The 20,831-nt window shown below is 34.7% G+C and overlaps 2 protein-coding genes across 2 annotated transcripts in view; both read left to right on the top strand.

Moving 5' to 3' along the window:
• The window catches only part of LOC117102772, a 19,574-nt gene extending 9,157 nt beyond the window's left edge, over positions 1–10,417 (top strand). Inside the window, exons 3-4 of the mRNA XM_033243180.1 lie at positions 10,023–10,258; positions 10,385–10,417. Of these exons, the coding sequence (XP_033099071.1) occupies positions 10,023–10,258; positions 10,385–10,417 (269 nt within the window). The remainder of the gene's footprint in view (positions 1–10,022; positions 10,259–10,384) is intronic.
• A 1,313-nt stretch (positions 10,418–11,730) lies between these two features.
• LOC117102775 lies at positions 11,731–19,233 on the top strand. The gene is made up of 5 exons (XM_033243183.1): positions 11,731–11,978; positions 15,638–15,795; positions 16,321–16,477; positions 18,920–18,996; positions 19,109–19,233. The coding sequence occupies exons 2-5, from the start codon at positions 15,670–15,672 to the stop codon at positions 19,148–19,150; spliced, it is 402 nt and encodes a 133-aa protein (XP_033099074.1). The 5' UTR covers positions 11,731–11,978; positions 15,638–15,669; the 3' UTR covers positions 19,151–19,233.
• Positions 19,234–20,831: the final 1,598 nt, after the last annotated feature.

The raw sequence follows: 20,831 nt of genomic DNA, 5'->3' as shown, positions 1-20,831 counted from the left end.
GATGTTACCTAGGCTAGACCTAGCCTCTCTAGGCCTACGAATAAAACCATGTGTTGCTGTAAAAATATGTTGCATTATTGTTTGTTTTTTGTTATAGTTTATTGTTATAGTCTTTTTACTTATGGTTGCTCTAAAAAGGGCCGTTTGTTTTGAATATTTTTTTGGTTATTGACGACGTCATCGTCGATATGAGGCGTACGTAAAACCGAGGGTTCATATAACTGGGGTACATAAAAACGAGGTTCTACTAATGTGATTGAAGACTATGTGAAATCATTTTGGAGGAAGTAGATAAGAATAAAAATTGATCAATTGCCTGTGAGCAGGAAGTAAGACCATACCATTAAAAACATAATTAACAAAAATGTACACCATGTACTGTACAAAGCATTAAAAGATCTGAAGTCATCTAATGTAAGTAATGATATTTTTAAGCATATGTGCTATCATGATGACTGTCCTATTTGAGGAATGTCAAAAATTTGCCAGCAAGATGGGTTATTTATTTGCTCATTTATTTATTCACAGTGTTTAACCAGTATGGACGAATCGGTCAAAACAATTATACAAAGTTAAAGTTTATAATTTTAAAAGATCCAAAAACCCCTACATAGTAAAAATACAATATATACAGTTACCATATTCTAAATTAATATTAATATATTTAAAATAAGTACCGTATTTATTCTAAAGTAATGTTATTATTTTGTTTGATATAAAGTGTATAGAATATAAAGATTTTGTTGAAGATATTTTTCTTGAGAGAAGTCATCAACCAGTATAGTATAATAGAGCTCTCCCATTCAAAAACTAGTAGTCTGTAGGTCTTGGAAATGCCAGTTGAAAGAACCAACACAAGAAATTTAATTTGAAGTACAGTTCACAATTCCACCCTCTTTTAGAGTTCTTTATTCCAAAGGTATTATTCAAGGCCCTGTGCATCTGTACAGAAACATAGGTCGTGTTTATATTACACACTTGCTAGAAACACGGATCTGCCGTTACGTAACGTATTTCATTGCTCGTGGCCGATCCGTGTTAGGTTTACGTTCATACATGTAATCTGAAACACGGATTAGGCAGGAAGTGAAGTAGCTCGCGAAAAGCCTTGTTTGACGGAAGGTTGAAGTCAGCATGACATTTTTTTACAAAGTTTCGCGGGGTTTAGCAGTCAGCACTATCGAGTACCATTCTGGTCTTTTGCGGCGATGTAGTGACGCCGCAAATTTTTGCATTTGTTTGTTACTTGCTTCATGGTAAAGGAATATCTCATATCTTTCAACTTGCTCTGTCTCAGTGTATATGGAGGCATTTCTCCTCATCCCATCAAATCCTATTTGTTTTCTTGTCCCCAAATACTAATAAGGGCGAATGTAGCGTCATCGCTCCAGCTCATGATTAATAATTTCGTCCGAACCAAGCCAAGTAACAAGAAATGAGTTGGTACAGGGCAAAACATAGGATAGAAAAAAAATCCATGGGAGGTAAATAAACTATAGTTAGCACCCCGCGTCTCACGATAAATAGGCGCGGCTAATGGGGCAGATCAGATGATTTTTTGGTGCTAAAAAGATGCATTATTGTTTGTTCTAAGGATTAATTAAAAGATTAGTGTTTGGTGAGAATCAAATGAAGAAGTGAAGGTAGGCCTAGCGGGTATACTCTAGGCAGCACTCCGGCGCGTATCACGATGATTTCAGCGGATAAGAAAGCCTCGGAAAAGACTCTTTTCGTGAAAGGTATATATTATGCCTTCTCAGCAGTAAATTAAGATATAAAATTATTGCTTAATAACGGCCTTATTAACAATAATTATTTTCTTATATCATTCTGGTTGTAGGCCTATTATAAAAGCCCATCCCATCTTGTTAGCACCTATCAACAGCAAGAAAGCTATTGAATTACCACCCACTGTTTCAGGAGAGGTCAAACTTATGCCTGGAGGCTACAAGTTAGTACTTCCAACACAGCAAGTTTGGGAGTTCGCTAAGTAGCCTTTTGTCCAGATGGTATTGTAATCACATGTAATCCAGACCGTTTATACTACGCACATCAGAGAAGCCAAGTTCGTCAATCAGTTCGTTCAGAGTGTAATATAAACGGGCCCATAGTGTCTTGTAACATTGTGTATTCTATGTGTATATATTTCATTGTTACTACCACCATGGAGGAATTAGCTAATACATGTATCAACAATCAAATTCCAGATAGGTACTATTATGCATTGTGGGTTAATATGATTGATTGTTTCTTATCTTGTTTACGCAGAATTCAAAAGATAGTACTGTTTTGGTTGTTTATTTACCAACCTAAGACCTTATAATTGAATTCTATTGTGTCAACCAGGTATTCCTTTGGATTTTCCCATAGGAGATATTTTTCCAGGGTAATCTGATGCAATCAATTTATAAATTACATTTGAACAGAATATTATAGTGAAATCCTGTCATACCTTATGACTTGTGGGAGTGGTTGTTTAGTAGTTCAGGCTTTAAATTTTTAGGTCAGAGGTTCAAACACTTGCTGAGAACTTGAGAGACTTGACCAAGGCACTTTGCCATATTATTTCTGTACTTCACCCAGGAGTGTGTTGGTACCTTGTAGGATATTGAATATAATTTACTGTATTGGACGAACTTTTTATACCTTGTTTAGCGAACCCACCGTCTGCCAATAATAATGATTTAAAGTAAAAATACAAATTTGATTTTTGGCCAATTAGTGTACCTGCCACCATGAAAATTTGTAAATTTCATAAAAAAAATATAAGATATGTACATTTCTTCGTAATTATATAAATTTAAAGCATTTAACCATCCCATTACTACATAGTTAACATTCAACAATAAAATTTTACTTTTCTTTTCTCTTCCATCTAGATGTTTTTGGCAACACCATTTGCTAAATAAGAAAACAAAATTATATTTTGAATTTGTTGCACCGCCCTCCTCTGACAACCTTTGAAAAAATAAGTTTGCGAAACAAGGAATAAAGAAAGTCTCTCTTTGAGTGTACTTGTTGCAGCACAACCATGTATGCTCTCAAGGAAGCAGAAACAAAGTTGCCTATTATCAAACCAGTGATTATTAGTCACAATACCACCTATAGTATGTAAAACTGAAATATTAAGCTGAAAGTAAGAGTATGTTTTGTATTGCTGTATACAGTACGTCACCCATAAAGTGAACAAAAGATCTAATCCAGGAAATGAAAACAATGTCAGGCCACAGGAAAATCATGATCAAGTTGAAAACTTTAGTTGCATAATTCTTTGACCTCCTTATGAAGAAGTTTGTGATGAGTTATTTTAAGTAAGGTTAGTCAGTTTGAGAATGTTTTTAATTTTTTTTCGCCAAATTGAAAATGCTTTAGCCAAATTTTAAAAACCAATAAAATTTCACAAAAACGGTTCCGTAAATGAATTTCTTCCTTATTTATGTCTTATTCATTTGTAACCAGTTGTAAAGGCAGTAATAATAATAATATTAATGATTGAACAAACGAAACAAAAGCGATCATTCGGCTACGAACCTGCTCTAGGCCTAGTGCTACGCCTAGGCCTTAGCTAGACCCTAATTCAAATTGGGGGTATAGAGTGCATCACTTTTGGCATTACAAGCAACTGCTATTTCAAGTACTGTATCGTATAGTAAAGTAGCCCTAGGTCTCTTGTTTTAGCTCTACAGCATATCAAAAGTAATTATCAATAAAATTGATGCTTTTATATTGTTTTCTAAACACAACACATTTTCGTCATCACGATGACCTTTCCTGAGGGCAGAGACTGCGACTCCAAAACCCTGCCTGCCAATTGGTTAATTTTTTTGGGGAGGGGTGAGGTGGTGGCGTGCAAACACGTGCTTCGATTGGGATGACGTCAGATCGCCCAAAGTTTCATAGTGAGACAGGAACAAGCTCAGTGTAAGACGATGAAGATTTAATTAAACAGATTTATTTAAATAAATAAAGAAACCCTAATGGTTTTATTTTAGAAATAAACTTACATAAATCTAACAAATTTACATTTCATTCTCTACAAATTTCCTCCGTAATCAGGGACGGGGGAAGCATATTTGATTGGTACGGCATGAGCATCTCCAATAACTTCAACCCCACCATGGTTGGGGCTGAGGTTAAAAAATGTTGTAAAATTACACATCTAGATGCCCAATATGCTGATGATACAATTGTTTATCGTCCCATATTTTCATCCAATGATACTATTTCTCTTCAATCTGACCTTAATCATCTACTTTCATGGAGCGCCAAAAATAATATGGCTCTTAATGTTGATAAATGCAAAACAATGCATATTACTCGGAGTAATCTTGTTGTTGATACTAAATACTTTCTTGGAAATCAATCACTGGATACAGTTAAAACATACAAATATTTTGGCTTTATAATTTTTCATAACCTTTCTTGGAGCGCACATGTTGATATGATTACTGCTAAGGCCTCAAGACTTTCTGGTTTTATAAAAAGAATTATCTGATGCAATAACCCTGTTTCCCTGATGTTACTTTTTAAGACCCTTTGTAGACCTATACTTGAATATGGAATCCCGCCATGGTACCCTTTTCAAATTAATCATAATTCTCTTGAAAAAGTTCACACAAGTTTACGTTGGCTTGTTTTAATTATGATCCTACTTTTAATTATGCTGAACGTTTATCCCTCCTTCAGATTCCACTTATTTCTGACCGTTATAAATACCTCCTTCTTTCTTTTGTATTGTCTTGCTTCCATAGAAAATATGATATTGAACCAAATCTTCTTCCTGTTGTTATTAACCGTCATCTGTCTGATTTTAGATTTAAGATCCAATTTGCTAGAACCAATTGTTATAAATTTACTGTTTTTAATTATTTTCCTTATTTATGGAATGACCTACCTCCAAATATTAGGGAATGTGCAATTAATTCCACAAAATTTAAATATGTACTTAAGCAATATTTTTTAAATTAAATCATATTAAATTAATTAAATTATATTTTTACCTTAGTGAAATTGTAATTCTCTTTGTAATATTTATTATTAATTTTTTATATTGTACATATATGAATTGTGAATTTTTCAGATTTTAATGTTTGTCTTTTTAATGTTTTGGAGAGCCTTTAGATAGTGATTAAGTTCATTTTTAGGTAATCCTCAGGCTTTTTGTTTTTTTTTGTCATTTGTTTCTCTTATCTATTGTACTGTATTGTCTTGCCTGGAAATAAATAAAATAAATAAAATAAAATAGCACTCAAGTTTTTTAAAACGCCAGGCTACTGAAAAGTATCACCCGAATCATGCTTTGAGTTTTTTCTGATGGAAGGTTTAACTTAAATTTTATTTAATATTCTGTCGTGTCATTTACAGTAGAACCTCGTTTTTACGTACCCTAGTTATACGAACCCTCTGTTTTACTACGCCTCGTTTCGACGACGTTATCAAAAACCCCGAAAATGTTCAAAACAAACGGCCCTTTTCAGAGCAACCATAAGTAAAAAGACTATAACAATAAACTATAACAATAAACAAACCATAATGCTACGTATTTTCACAGCAACGTTGATTGAGTCTAATACCGGGTTGTTATAATCTCAAACCACATGAACTGAGTGAGATGATCAACTACCGATGGTGCTCAAAATAATTGCTTTCCTCCTTAGCTTCGTGTGGCAAACCATGGAAACACTTGTCTGGTCAAATTTTCCACCCGAAGCTGAGTAGGCATAGTTTCGTACACGAACGCTAATTGGTTGGCTCGCCCAGTGCAGTGCACATGGTTTCTGTTTCACGTACACGAACGCTAATTGGTTGGCTCACCCAGTGCAGTGCACATGGGTTTAGTTTGTCTCAACAGGCCCAGACAACGCCACAGCTCTGTTGTTTAAAATAGGCATGAAGGGGAATTCTCAAGTTATACCTTTGTCGTATAGGTAATCTTACAATATTTTCATGTTCTTTAGTTAAATAGAAGATATAAAGTGATGAATTAATACACTAGACACACGGTTTTATTTGAACACTTTATTATGACATCGTAAATTGATGAATAAAAACACTAAACACATGGTTTTATTCGTAGGCCTAGAGGCTTGGTCTAGCCTAGCTAGGTAACATTGTTCGTTCATACATACGTATATTGAGCGTTATGTACGTATTAGGTCAAAGGTTACCACAAATTTAACCCAACCTCTATTTTACGAATCCCCGATTTACGTACGCCCTCCGGTCCCGTACCGTACGTAAAATCGAGGTTCTACTGTATAATCAATTTATTGTAATCTCCATGGCATGGCATGACAGTTCGTTTTCACGACACGAAATATGCCCCTGGGAAGCAAGGCAGTTCCTAGTCTGTTATCTGATTTAAGTATAACAAAAGGAAGCACCAATGCTTAATCATAATTGATGGCCATTCTTAATTAATAAGAAGAAAGTAGTAGTGATTGGATTGGATTGGATTTATTCGGTGTAAACACCAAGGATAGCCTACGAAAGTCTAGAAGAAGGCTTAATTCCTGTGGGGTCCTTCCGGTGGTGATTGGGCAGTACTCCGGAAGACAATCCCATACTCTTTTCCTTAGCGTGTACATGGGCAATAGTGCACACGGGACCAACGGCTTAAACGTCTCATCCGAAAGACAGTGCGCTGTGTAACTTGTATTTCAGCACTCCAGCTGAAATACAAGGAGAGGCAGCGATGGGAATTGAACTGGGGACCTAGAGATCTCCAGGCTTCAGCGCACACACAGTGGCTACCACCAGAGTAACCGACTGAGCTAAGCTGTAAAATAGTGGTTACTAGGCCTGCATATATATATATAGAAAGGCTTAAGGTAGAAAGCCAAACTGAGATATTTAAATCACAGGGTATTTAAAGTGAATGTCTAATTTGTGTATTTAGGTTTTTAATGTTTTTGCCGGTGCTACCAGGTTTGTGGACGTCCATGATCCCCTCTTCTGCCAACCAAAATCTGCTACTTTTAAAGCAGAAACAAAACTGACTATAAATTGTATAGATTTAAAAAAATTACTTTAAAAAATTTGAACCTGAAATGTGAAAATTTAATATAATTTACAAAAAAAAAGCAAATTATTAAAAATATCTTTAAAATATATTTTAATTTGTGCATTTTTTCATTTTTACTCAATAAGGTTTTCAATAGAACACAGCAAATTTCTTGGAAGCAGTATGCATGTTAAGGAAAATATTGCATCTCATTATGTAGATTAGTGAGACTGTAAAACCATAGTATTATTATACTGTAGCTTCATCTTTAGAATACTAATTTATTAATGAAATACAGAATGTACCCCCCATCACTTTGAAACCTCCTGTGAATATCCGATGACTTGGTGTTCTTAATTCTAATAAAAAAAATCTAGGATTGACTTTTTTTTTTTTGACAAAATATATATTTTGATGAAACAATATGAAACAGAGCCAAAATATAATTAATAGTGCTTGAAAAGGCCATTAATAATACATTTGGTCTTAATCATGGATTCAGCCTTGTGGTTCTAGATACAATTAAGTTTACTCCCACGAGAGTGAGCCAATGACCACGGTAAAGGAGATGTTATTTATAGCTTGAAAACATTATTAGGTACTGTAAAAAGAAATGTGTTGCATTGCCCAACCATACCAACAGTTGGTAGTCAGAGAATTTTATTTGTGTTTAATGTAAAAGAAAATATTTAAAAAAAAATACCTGATCCTAGTTTTTTTAGATTTTATGTCGGTGGCAGCACAAAGTTTATTTTTGACCCTATTATTATTGTTTGAATATATTTTTATGGGGCTTAAGAACATTTGATGATGTTCGGTTCTGATTAATTGTTTCATTTCATAATATTTATTAGGTCTTTCAAACAACATAATGTGCAAAACAGAAAGTTACAAAAATAAAACCGAAATTTGGGGAGACCGGGGTCAACTAAAGTGAGCCAAATCACTGGAGCTAAGCTGGTTGACCCAACCCCAAATTGTATAATCATTAATAATTATTTAATACTTTGCTTGATTCAGACCCACTCAGCACATATCTTGATTTTTGTGTCAGGGGCATAGAGCCCAATCACACTTGAGAGTTACGTCGGCCCAGGGTCGGCAATTGTGTGAACAGTGTGAACAATAAATAAATATTAAGCTGGCCCTGAGCCGACCTAAAGTTAATCCGACTTTTGAGTCGGCTCAGGTCCCAGAATGCGGCCCTGGGCCGACCCAACTTTATATCTGAACGTAAGCCGAACCTCAGCCGGTCCAAGTTCGCTCTGATTGCTCGATTTTGACATCTTATCTAACCACAACATTCATTCGAACTGACTTGCGCGAAAAAACACCATTGAGAAATAAAATTGTTAAGGAAACTGTTAAAGTACTATTGTTTTTGAATAAAAGTTTTTATATAAGGTCTCCATGCCTAACTAATTATTACTCACAGCCTCCGTGCGAAGCATAAGCATCATCACAAACCAAGTTGTAGGCATGGGGAATACCACGTGATACAAAGCTTACGCATGGGCAGTTTGACAGATGACGACTTTCTTTTCTACAGTTAAAGAATTCCAGTAGATAAAAAATATATTGGCTTATTACAAGCTCAAGAAACCCCGTTTTTTTATAGCACACATTAGTTTAACAAGTTTATATTCTAAAATTATAACACTGTAATAGCGGTATCATTTTTTCTGTGAACGTCATCCTCACCAACCACGTGCGTTTTGTGTCGACGTTCGTGAAGCTACTCACGTGACCCCGAGGACAGAAAAAAACATAATTGTTTGTTTTTGTTATGAGCGAAGCTGGTTCTAAAAAGCATAAAAAAATTGTTTGTGAATGAACCTAATATGAAAATAATTATTATTGCCAAATAGATAGACCTCGATACTACTTATTCACAATCAGTGTCTCCGGTCTGTGGCCAAACATTGACAGCTATAGGCCAATATAGACAGTTTACAATAACATTATACAGGTATGGACTTTCGAAATCACGAGTCTGGCTTTGCACAGAGTAAAATCTAGTTGCGCTAATTATAGGCCTTGGTTATTATAAGAATTATCGTCGCCATAATCATGAAGCAGAATGCTATCCACTTAAAAAATCGAAAAAGTATAAGGACAATTTTTGAAATTAGGTTCATGTTTCGCGCAAATTCCATGTGTTTATGCTAGGTTGTGATTTACCGTTCCGCCATCAAAATGCGATCGCCTCAACTTCCTGTCCTGCAATTCATCAACCCGGTCCAAAAGAAGAAGTGTGAACGTCCGTAAGGCGGCCCTGGGCCGACTTTATACAACTTAAAACAATAACTGTGAACGGAAATAAAGTTGAGTCGGCCGTAATTTAAGGCGACCCTGGGCCGGCCCTAGGCCGGCCTAATAAGTGTGATTCGGCTCATAGACACTATGTTATCGTCTAGCAGTTAACCTTGCAAGAGCATGTAAACAAGGTATGGGGCACCCTATTAGAAATTGAATAGAGTTCAGAACTCAAACAAAATTGCATTCGAAACTCTAACATGTGTCACAGAGACACAGTACTGTACGAACGTCTTTCACTGTCCTTTGAAGGACACCTTCTAGATCTAAATACAGTAATAGGAGGATTTTGTTTAAATGAGATAAACCAAAACTTTGTGTGCAGAATTAAACAATTACAAACTTCTCAAACCGAATCACCATGCAGATAATTTAGTAAACATGGCAATAGGCACACGCTTCCACTGGGTGCATATTTTTGAGTAAAAATATTCACAAATTTGCTGGTACTGATTGGAAGCAGTGCAATGAATTAACAGAATTAAAATCACTTACATTTCAAATCCTTTCCAAATAGTTATTAAGCTGCTAAGGTTAAAGTTCAAGTGACAAATACTTTACATACAATATTGTACAATGATTAAAACAATTAGTGTTTAAAATATTACTGTCATTCTGAATAAGGATTAACTTGCAAGGTCTCAAACCATTAATAAGATGTGTTGTTGATAAGATGTTAAAATGTTTTAATTTTTTTTATCAGCTGTAGTTATATCAGAACTATTAGTAGTTGTAGGTGGAGCTCAAGAACTTAATTGCCAACTGAACAACACACAATCTACTACAGTGGGTATATGGTATAAAGATGAGGAAGTGATTAGTAGTAATACGTCATCTCTACCCATACACAATGCTGGACCTAGTGATACTGGAAACTATTCTTATGGTCTAGCAAATGGAGACCACCTTTGTAATTTCACTGTTATTGTAGGAGGTAATGTACAACACAATTTTTTTTTGTGGGATGGAGGAGAATATTGTATTTGATTTGGGAATTTGGAAGGTTACCAATTAAATGCCTAATCATAACCCAATATGACAAGCTTTTTTATGGTTTGTTTTTAGCTCCGATTAGGAGCATTAGAAACACTTGGCTGATTGATTAATTTTGTATGGGCGGCCATTGGGGCCAATATACTCTCAGGTAGCTTTAGAAACACTCGTCTGATTGATTAATAGATCTTTTTTGTATGTGTGGCTATTAGGGCCAATAGACTGCCTCTATTATACTGCCCTCATCAGAGCTTTTGAGATTACAAAAACTTTTTTGAGCCTTAAGTGATGTTTATGAACTGGTGATTTCCCTGTTTCTCCAAAAGTTGTGTACAATACAGTACAATATTTTTGTATTAATTTATACAGTCACACAAAGAAATTTGTGTTGACTATGCAGCTGTGTGTTTGCTTTATTTAAAGCTATGAATCTGTGTTTAGTGCCTTAATGGCAGAAAAAAAATAATGCAGAGCTTATTTGTAGCCACCTTGAGGGACCAAAACATTGACCAATTTGATATATCCAAGGATTAAACTGTACCTTCAAATAGTAAACTGCAAAAACAATCAGACCAGAGATAGAACAATCATTTATTGACAATTCAATCTTTTCCATTTCTGCTATAATAGTCGCTATTAATTCAGTTTCAACGAACTACCACCAACGCCAGTCGTTAAAATGAGCGCACATGTTTACGATGACGAAATAAAAAAGTGTGTGGAATTCAGCAACTTATTTGACACCGCGAAGCCAGATTTTCGCGAAGTGCATGTAAACAACACAATTGAGCGATCTAAAAACTACAAAACAGGACAGAAAGGTCCATAAAGTATACAGACGTTTTAATGAAAATTAAAACAATATTTTGTTAAATGGAAGAATGCTACCTAGCGATTAAAATAATTCGTTTTTTATCGAAGGTAAATTTAGCTAGGGCCTAGAGAATCTACTACTTAGATTGCGATAGAATACGCTGCTGCACTGTTGTTGGTTGGTACTGGTCGGCTAGGTTAGGTAGTGGAAACTCACACCTTCTCTACAGTAGTTTACAATTTTTTTGAACGAATACCACTTGGTAGTACAGGTTCGTAAAATACAGTAGATGTTTTATTAAACAAGCCTTTCCACCATGTGACGTCGACGGCCTGAAACTGGCTGGCTGTTTATCTGGCTCTAACTTGGCATCAAACGCAATTAGGGGATTATCGTATCATGTTTCAAGACGGGTATATCTGGATAAAGTTGGACGTGAACTTGATACAAAGAGTATAGAATTGCAGGCGGTCCAACTGCCTTGATTTTGATTCACAATGAAATGTTTAAAAAGTACTACTGCAAGATAGGGGCGCCCTATTAGAATTCTAATAAAGTTTGAAACATGCCTTTTGAAAGGCGCCCTCTATTTTGTGGTAGTACTTTTTGAAATAGGATTATGTTCCAACAAAATTCTGAGGGCGGGCCTCTTGCAGTTCTATTCTGTTTGCTTGATATAAATTTTCACAATTTTTTTATACAGAGGTGCAACAGTAATTGGCAAGGTAACTAATAGCACATGCAATTTGGGCGAAACCCTAGATTCTGCAGCTACATGCAGTCTCACCATTTTAAGTTACAATGTTCTAGGAAGTGTGGCTGTTACAAAGAATTTGACATTTAATTATATCAGTGAGTATCACATACATTTTGTAAAGTAATGTCCACACTATCAAATTTCATCTGACAAATAAATGTAATATGCCCATATTTGGGTATAATATGACAACATCATGCCCATATATGTCAATATCATACCCATATATGGGCACATCACAGACATTAATCACATAAAATATGATAATGTGGAGAGTGCTTTACATTTTATTTGTCATACAACATTGAATTATGATATTGAAGATTGTTCAGTCAATCAATCAATCAATCATGGATGGATGCTTGCCTTGCAATCCTACTGTAGGATCCTGGGTTCAAATCCTGCAATGTTGATGGAGACTGGGGCTGTACCTTGGTGGGTAAGATGCTTGCCATCCAAATTATATTGTAAATTTATATATTATAGATTTACAAAACATAGAGAGGCATTACTATGTGACATAAGTATATACAATAAACTCGCATCAAAATAAATGTAAGGTATCGATTGAAGAGGATGCAGTCGAGTAAATATGTAGAACACTATTTTATTTTAAACATGAATATTTTTACTTGTTCTCAGGTATTTGTCAGCATGACTGATATCATGCTGAAAAAGAGTGAAAGACAGGTAGAAATATTCATGTTTGAGTACTATATAATAGCATTGTTGATTAATATTTAGCTCCATGATGTGTAAGCCTAATGCAGGCGTTACTTCGAAGCCTGACCTACCCTCCTCAGAGGTCGCCAAATATCGACGTCGACTTGACGTCGAAGCCTAAGGTCAATAAATTTGCTGTTGTAGTGAAGTCCTAACGTTCTTCTATCTTGATTGAGTTAAGCTTTACCTACAAATTTGATGAAAGGTGTGAAGCTTTGACGAGTAATTTGCGTTTTCTGGTGATGGGAGATCGAATGTATACCTATTAAAGTTCATGAATGGTGTGAAGCTTCGACGAATAATTTGTGTTTTATGGTGATGTGACATCGAATCCACTACATCGGTCACGTCGAAAAAATGTGGAAATCATCGTGGGTCATTGTTTTCAAACAACTATCGTGAACGGCAATGTGTTTCGTTTTTGTTCAGGCTACACGCGGCTCGGTGGCCAAGTTTACTACGAAATCATGAAGCGTGTCGGCAACCTGCGCAGCGCATTCTTAGGCCAGTAGTATGTGCTGACCGCGGTTACTTCGTCTCAAAACCATCTCGTCCCAAATAAATAAAATATATATGGCAGAATAGTAAGTAATTTTTGATTAATTAATAATAGATTGCTGAAAAAACTGGGCCTAGGTTTATTATTATTATATACACAGGCTTATTATATTATGAATATTTACAGACTTTTCGACATATTTGACCAGAATTCAAGACTGGCCAAAGGTCAAAACGAGGTCTTCCTCTCCTCAATGACGCTTCCCTGCAACAACTAGAATGGATCCATTCTGGGATGAAGGTGTTTTTTTTTTACATTAACTAACTTTATAAAACATAATATTGCAATATTATAGTGAAATAAATTGACATGTTGGTATTATAATGCATACAAATTAAAAATAATATATAATAATTAAATGAAGCATTTCGTCATAAGACGAAATCCCGTAAAACAGATCCAAGATAAAATACGGAACATGTGCGTTGTTGTCATGAACATGGGGCGTAATGTCAGAATTCTGGTAAGTGAAAATACTATTATTTTTATCCAATTTGTCGACCCATCGAAATACGAACATTCTATGGGCATTTTATTTTGGTTATTTACTTGAAATTGGATAGACTCAAAATGACATATTTTATTGACAGTAAGTTGCATGAAGCTAGTGACGTTTTGTGAACGCTCTTTTTTTTTTTTTTTCAGTGACACTGACACCCACGATGAAGTCGTGTATGCCTGGGGATTCGTATGCATGTTGTCATAATATAATTGTTGAGTAACGGGGTGTTTCGGCCAACCAAAAAATTATTTAGGCCAACAGAAATGTAATCAAAAATATATAATGTTCATTAGTATATAACATTTCTTTTGTGACTATTATTGCTATGTAATTTTCAATCAAATAACCAGGAAAATTACTGATTGCCTGTCTTTCAAGGCCCAACCAAACTAAACTAACTCCTTTTCCACAAATCGATTTTTTTATTAAAGTTTTATAAAAATAAAAATATGTCACCGTATCTATCTCAAACCTGGTTGACTTCATACTTTTTGAGTAGTGTGGGATTACAGATGTTATGATTTGCAGTCTTCATCTAGTAATAAGTAACCATTGGTGAAGCTTTTGAAAGGTGAAGCTTGAACTATGCAAATGGCCAATATTGTGAAACAGTGATGAAGCTTCAACTATGCAGATGGCCAGTATGATGAAACAGTGGTGAACCTTCAGAGCTACCAAAAACTTAAAATGTGAAGCTTCACTCTATGAAAAAAAGTCAAAGGGTGAAACCTGTACTAACAAATTTTCAGATAGAGTGATACTTTTCCTATATTTTTGGTGAATCAAGTGAAGTGATTGTGAAATCCTGACATTATGAATAATTTGTTCAGGTGAAGAAAGGTGATGACTTGAGGAGGGTGGGTCCAGGCTTCAAAGTGACGCCTGCATAAAAGTTAGGTGTATGAGAGAAAGAGTACACTCTAGTGGGGGCCACCCCCCCAAAAAAAAATTACTCGCGCCTTCTCCAACTCCCCCCCCCCCAAAAAAAATCACGGTCAAGTAGTTAAAAATCACCATATTTTGCGAATTAGCACCCCTTAACTGACCATCGAGCCCCCCACTTCACCTTCACGCCCCCCCATCAGTCCCCCAATTCAAGACTTCTAGATATGCCACTGCCTTGATAGCAACAGTGGAAGCAACAGTGGCAGCGCCAGTAGGAGAAAGGGGGTTTGTTCAAATATATATAAAAATTCTCCACTTCAACATACCTCTCTAAATCCTATTTCTTTATTAATTTCTTTATTTCAAAAACCATAACCAACAGGTAATCCACTTGACAGTTGATTTAGTTCTCTTTTTGGATTTCCTGTCTTTCTGTCTTTTTTGTGTATGATATTTTATGTGAATTGTATTTTTGAGACGAATAAATGAAATGAAATGAAAAGCAATCAAATGCCAATAACAGGATATAAACAGAAAAACACACAAAAAAAGAAAGCGGGTACAAGTTGTAACAATAAAAATCAAAACAAAAAACTTATCTCCAGCCCAAGCAGATCAGTCAAGTAAATGTGTGCAAATGTAATAAACTGGTTTTAAATGAACTTTGATGGAATAATATTATTGTATTGTATGGTACTTTATATTGTTATTTAATATTAATAAGTAGGTTTTATTTTCAGATATTTATAGTATTTTTGATTGAATTGCTATTGTTATTATTGTTATTATATTATTATTATTATTTTTATTACTGTATTATTATTATTATTATTGTATAGGTGTAATTTGCCCTACCTTACGTGGAAATGTACTGAATACTCAATATGTTTGAAAACATTTGGGGAAAAAATGGCAAGTTGTTCTCGTGTGAGACTCGAACCCACGATCACTAGCATGGCATCATACCTCTAGACCACCAAGCTTGCGCCTGATGGCCAGGGTTGAATTCTCAGGAGAAATATGTATTGATGTAATTAATAATAATAATAATTTGTATATTAATATATTTATAATTTTGTATGCAGGAATTCCTTACCCCCCTACTGGTGTTAAACTAATGAAGAATAAGAATGGAGAATTGCTTCTTAGTTGGAATTATCCTCGGGGCTATTTTGATTATAATGCCCATATGCTGAAATACAAAGTTCGTTACAAGGCTGTCAGCAATAGTGTATGGGAAGAGGTAAATTAAAATATGACATATTTGTGTGATAGCCCATTTATGGGTGTGATAATGCCATCCTACCTACCATATTAGGGCAAAATCATAAATATTTGTCATAGATGAATTAATATTGATCACAAAGAAAGGCACTCATTTTGTTTTACTAATTAGATATGACATATTTGTGTGATAAGCCCATTTATGGGTGTGATAATTCTATCCTACCCATACATATAAGGGCAAATCATAAATATTTGTCATAGATGAATTAATATTGATCACAAAGATTTAAAAGATACTCATTTTGTTTTATTTATTTCCGGTTAACAATAAATACCATACATTCTTACTATAAAAATACACAATCTACTACCCACCTGGTCCAACAACAATTAATATTATTGATTCAGTCTTCAGCCTCATTCAATTGTGATTGTTAATTAACATTTATATACATACAAATAATAGGGGTTCCTTATTACTATTTGAAACATTAGACATAGTGTTGTGCATATGGTAACTGGATTTTGATTCTCTTCATAGTTACCGGCAAAAACGGATATTAAAGAAGACACACAATATCGTTTTTCATCATACCCTATGGAGCCGTTTGTTGAGTACATGGCACAAGTGAGAGCTAGACAGTATGTCAACTTTAGCAATTGGTCAGAATCTGCATATTATACCACTGATGAAGCAAGTAAGTATAACAATATTATATACTTACTTTATATGTAAAGTTTTAAAAGCAGTACAGTATTGGAAGATCATTACAATAAAATTTTGCAAGCAATGCAATTTAATTCACTAAATACGCAGACATGAGCGAACCCACTTGCCCGATGCCCAGAACAAGTGTTTTTTTACGATCAGACAACAAGAATTTTATTGACACTTGTCTGTGGACGAGCACTTTCAGAATAATGCATGATGCTTTACTTATAAAAAGTCTTACGTCTGACAATGCGCAGCATATTTTATTAACAAATTGTCGACGCACAAAGAGATATCTAACAAAAAACCGACTATGCCATAGTTACGCACGGCACTGCGTACATCAAGTTAGAGTCCCCAACACTCTTGCGATTTATTGACGGTTTAAAAGAAAAAATGTAGGCCTACTCAATATAAAATTTGTTATTTTCTGCAGTAAAGATTGAAAATGAATTCTTAATTGTTAAATGTTAGCCAGATATGTCATATGTGTACACAGAGACCTACAGCAGGTACATGCTTTCGCAGGATATCGTACCTGTTAGCCGTCAGCCGTTTGGGCCTGCTGCTGGCTAGGGACATTTAAAAAGAAAATCTCTATAACCTTAAAGGGCAAACTGCCCCTTTAACAAAGAAACACAAACTGAACTAAATATAAACAATTTAAAAAGAAAGTATGATAAATGACTCTAATGAAATACAAGTTTAGAAAAATAACATACAGAATACAATAATGTAAAGTAAGGAAATATAATGTGGCAATGGAGTTCAGCATCGAACCATTGCAAATTGGTCTAACCGTTGGGACAACATCCTTAATTACAGCTGAAATAAAGGTATAAAAATTATTGACTGCTTTGTCAAAATTATTGCACAATTTGAGTGTATCCCATGACACATGAGATAGTGTATTAATTAAATTATTTTTATCCATTTATTTGTAGTTAAATAGTAATCTGTTTTCATCTGATTCTGACCATGAAACATTTGGAAAATTAAAAGTTAAAAGCAAATAGAACTGTGATCAGAGTCAAAAATGTAATTTTCACATGAAACAGATGTAGTAAAATTTCGACTACTTACAATTAAATCTAGTATGTTATTACCGTGATTTTTTTGAATAATTACACTGGTATAAACAGAATGGTTTAAAATAGAGACAATAAAAAATTGTTCAATGTTGTTATTCGTCATGGGAGGCGTATATCTTGACCACTTGATGCCTGGTAAGTTGAAGTCACCTATCAACAATATTTTGTTATAAGATTAGCAGCTTTAAGTGTCCAATAAAGTTGTTTAAACTTCCCAATGCTCAATTTCAGAGGCATGTACACAAAGTTCAATTATGATTTTTTTCTTCTGGTAAGAGATACCTCAATAAACATGCATTCCATACCATCCTGTTCGTATTGATGGAGACGTTATGATTGTATATTTGCATCAATAAGTAGCAGTATTCCTCCTCCTCTACGGCCGTCCGATCTATTTTTTTTATACAGTGTATATATTTAATTATGTAACGTGATAGGCTCAGCGCCACCTCTGATGATATGTGGCTAACATTTACTAATTATAAATATTATATCATTTTCGGTACCAATTTGAGCCGCTCCGGGTATCTCTGCTATTATTCCTTCATTCTATTTCTTAATGTAATACTTCAACACTAAATTTATATAACTTATTAACATAAAAGATTTTGATTTAAGTTTTGAGCAAATAATACAACCTAAACTATTAATATAATACTTACATAAACTTACAAATTTTTACCTGAACACTGTGTACATTTTATGCTCTATTAATGTGTTTAAATTTTTCTATATTCAAAGCCAAAGTCAGCTGGTCTTGTGCCAATCTAGGCCACTTTTGTAGGCTTTCTTCTTTAAGGCTTCTATAAATTGATGTCTTGTTGTGGAGCAGGAAGTTGTTCCTCCCCAGTACCACCAGATTATAAACCAACGGGAAATCTACCGATAGCTATAATTATTGGCATAATGGCCAAACATAATACCGTATACAGTCTAAATTGTAGGCCTTGTCTGGCCTATGATTTATTAACAGTCTTGATAATAATAAAGTAGGCTTGAACCTCCTAGCGTCAAATTGGCCGTAAACAATACAGTACAAGGTAAAATCACAAATCTATTGTTATAGTGAAATTGAATACGTTTTATAAGTTGGGTGTTTTCTTAATATTATGTAGGCCTATATTTTTTTTTTGATGACATGTTATCAAGGCAACTAATGCAAAACCCCTGCATTCGCCCCTGTGCCCGGATAATGTTTTATTATTAGGACTGTATGTGTTATTAATATATAATTTTGAAAAAGATTAATCTTTAATTTTTCTGTTCTATATTTATGTTACAAAGGAAGAATACATTTTGATTTGAATTATTACATGAATTTCTTTTAAATGATTTAGAGCCAGGGAGACAAGTTGATGCAACTTTCGAGACTTACGACAAAGGTAATACAAGAAGTATCACCATACGCTGGAAGGTGAGCTAGGAGTTTAAAGTAAAGTTGCATGTGCTCATGTGATATTTATATGATTATCATAATAATACTACTAATCAATATTTACATAGCTCCTAATGTTAATAACCTCTAGGCGCTTAACAACAACATAAAGCAGCAATGCAGGAGATGGTGACATTCAAGTGGTCTCACCCACCGATGTCAAAGTAACGTCGCTGTCTCAATCAGGCAATTTACACGCATGTAATCCACAAAAGGCAGGATGCTGGGCTCCGGCTCCACTACCGTGCGCTGCCGAGACAACGACATTACCTTGAGTAAGGAAAAGGTGAGACCACACCTGAAAACCCACAATAAACGGTCAAAAAAAGGTGAGTTTTTAAAAATGTTTTAAATGATTCAACAGAGTCAGCGTTTTTGATGTGATCTGGAAGTTTTTTCCAAAGTGTAAATGATCTTCCACCATAAGTTTTATTGGCGGTTTTAGGTGTCACATCATGCGATGTAAATGTAAAGTACAGCTAAAAGGCATACCTAGATAAGTAGTGTACAGTACTAATACTGTACTGGTTTACTAAAGATGTAACTAAATCTTGTAAAATATCCGAAATTGAACTGAAGTATCCAAGTGGTCAAATGCTGTTTAATGGTTTCATTGACAAGGAGCAGGAGACCCCAAGGTTGCAGCTGTCTCTTATACACATCTAGATGTGTATAAGAGACAGTATTTAATTATGTAACGTGATAGGCTCAGCGCCACCTCTGATGATATGTGGCTAACATTTACTAATTATAAATATTATATCATTTTCGGTACCAATTTGAGCCGCTCCGGGTATCTCTGCTATTATTCCTTCATTCTATTTCTTAATGTAATACTTCAACACTAAATTTATATAACTTATTAACATAAAAGATTTTGATTTAAGTTTTGAGCAAATAATACAACCTAAACTATTAATATAATACTTACATAAACTTACAAATTTTTACCTGAACACTGTGTACATTTTATGCTCTATTAATGTGTTTAAATTTTTCTATATTCAAAGCCAAAGTCAGCTGGTCTTGTGCCAATCTAGGCCACTTTTGTAGGCTTTCTTCTTTAAGGCTTCTATAAATTGATGTCTTGTTGTGGAGCAGGAAGTTGTTCCTCCCCAGTACCACCAGATTATAAACCAACGGGAAATCTACCGATAGCTATAATTATTGGCATAATGGCCAAACATAATACCGTATACAGTCTAAATTGTAAGGTAGGCCCTGTCTGGCCTATGATTTATTAACAGTCTTGATAATAATAAAGTAGGCTTGAACCTCCTAGCATCAAATTGGCCGTAAACAATACAGTACAAGGTAAAATCACAAATCTATTGTTATAGTGAAATTGAATACGTTTTATAAGTTGGGTGTTTTCTTAATATTATGTCTGTCTCTTATACACATCTAGATGTGTATAAGAGACAGGCAGGTACATGCTTTCGCAGGATATCGTACCTGTTAGCCGTCAGCCGTTTGGGCCTGCTGCTGGTTAGGGACATGTAAAAAGAAAAGAATCTTTATAACCTTAAAGGGCAAACTGCCCCTTTAACAAAGAAACACAAACTGAACTAAATATAAACAATTTAAAAAGAAAGTATGATAAATGACCCTAATGAAATACAAGTTTAGAAAAATAACATACAGAATACAATAACGTAAAGTAAGGAAATATAATGTGGCAATGGAGTTCAGCATCGAACCATTGCACCTTGGTCTAACCATTGGGACAACATCCTTAATTACAGCTGAAATAAAGGTATAAGAATTATTGACTGCTTTGTCAAAATTATTGCACAATTTGAGTGTATCCCATG

The sequence above is a fragment of the Anneissia japonica genome, unplaced genomic scaffold (assembly GCF_011630105.1).
Source record: "Anneissia japonica isolate Jap-2015-1 unplaced genomic scaffold, ASM1163010v1 scaffold287851_len66788_cov172, whole genome shotgun sequence".
Taxonomy (NCBI): Eukaryota; Metazoa; Echinodermata; class Crinoidea; order Comatulida; family Comatulidae; genus Anneissia; species Anneissia japonica.
The sequence above is the reverse complement of the archived record's forward strand: the minus strand, read 5'-3'. Positions and strand labels throughout refer to the sequence as shown.

Coding starts and splice junctions, on each gene's coding strand:
- LOC117102775 (XM_033243183.1), top strand. CDS start 15,670: ATGAAGAATAAGAATGGAGAATTGCTTCTTAGTTGGAATTATCCTCGG. Junction 16,478..18,919: donor TTATACCACTGATGAAGCAA/GTAAGTATAACA, acceptor TAAATGATTTAG/AGCCAGGGAGACAAGTTGAT. Junction 18,997..19,108: donor GTATCACCATACGCTGGAAG/GTGAGCTAGGAG, acceptor AATAACCTCTAG/GCGCTTAACAACAACATAAA.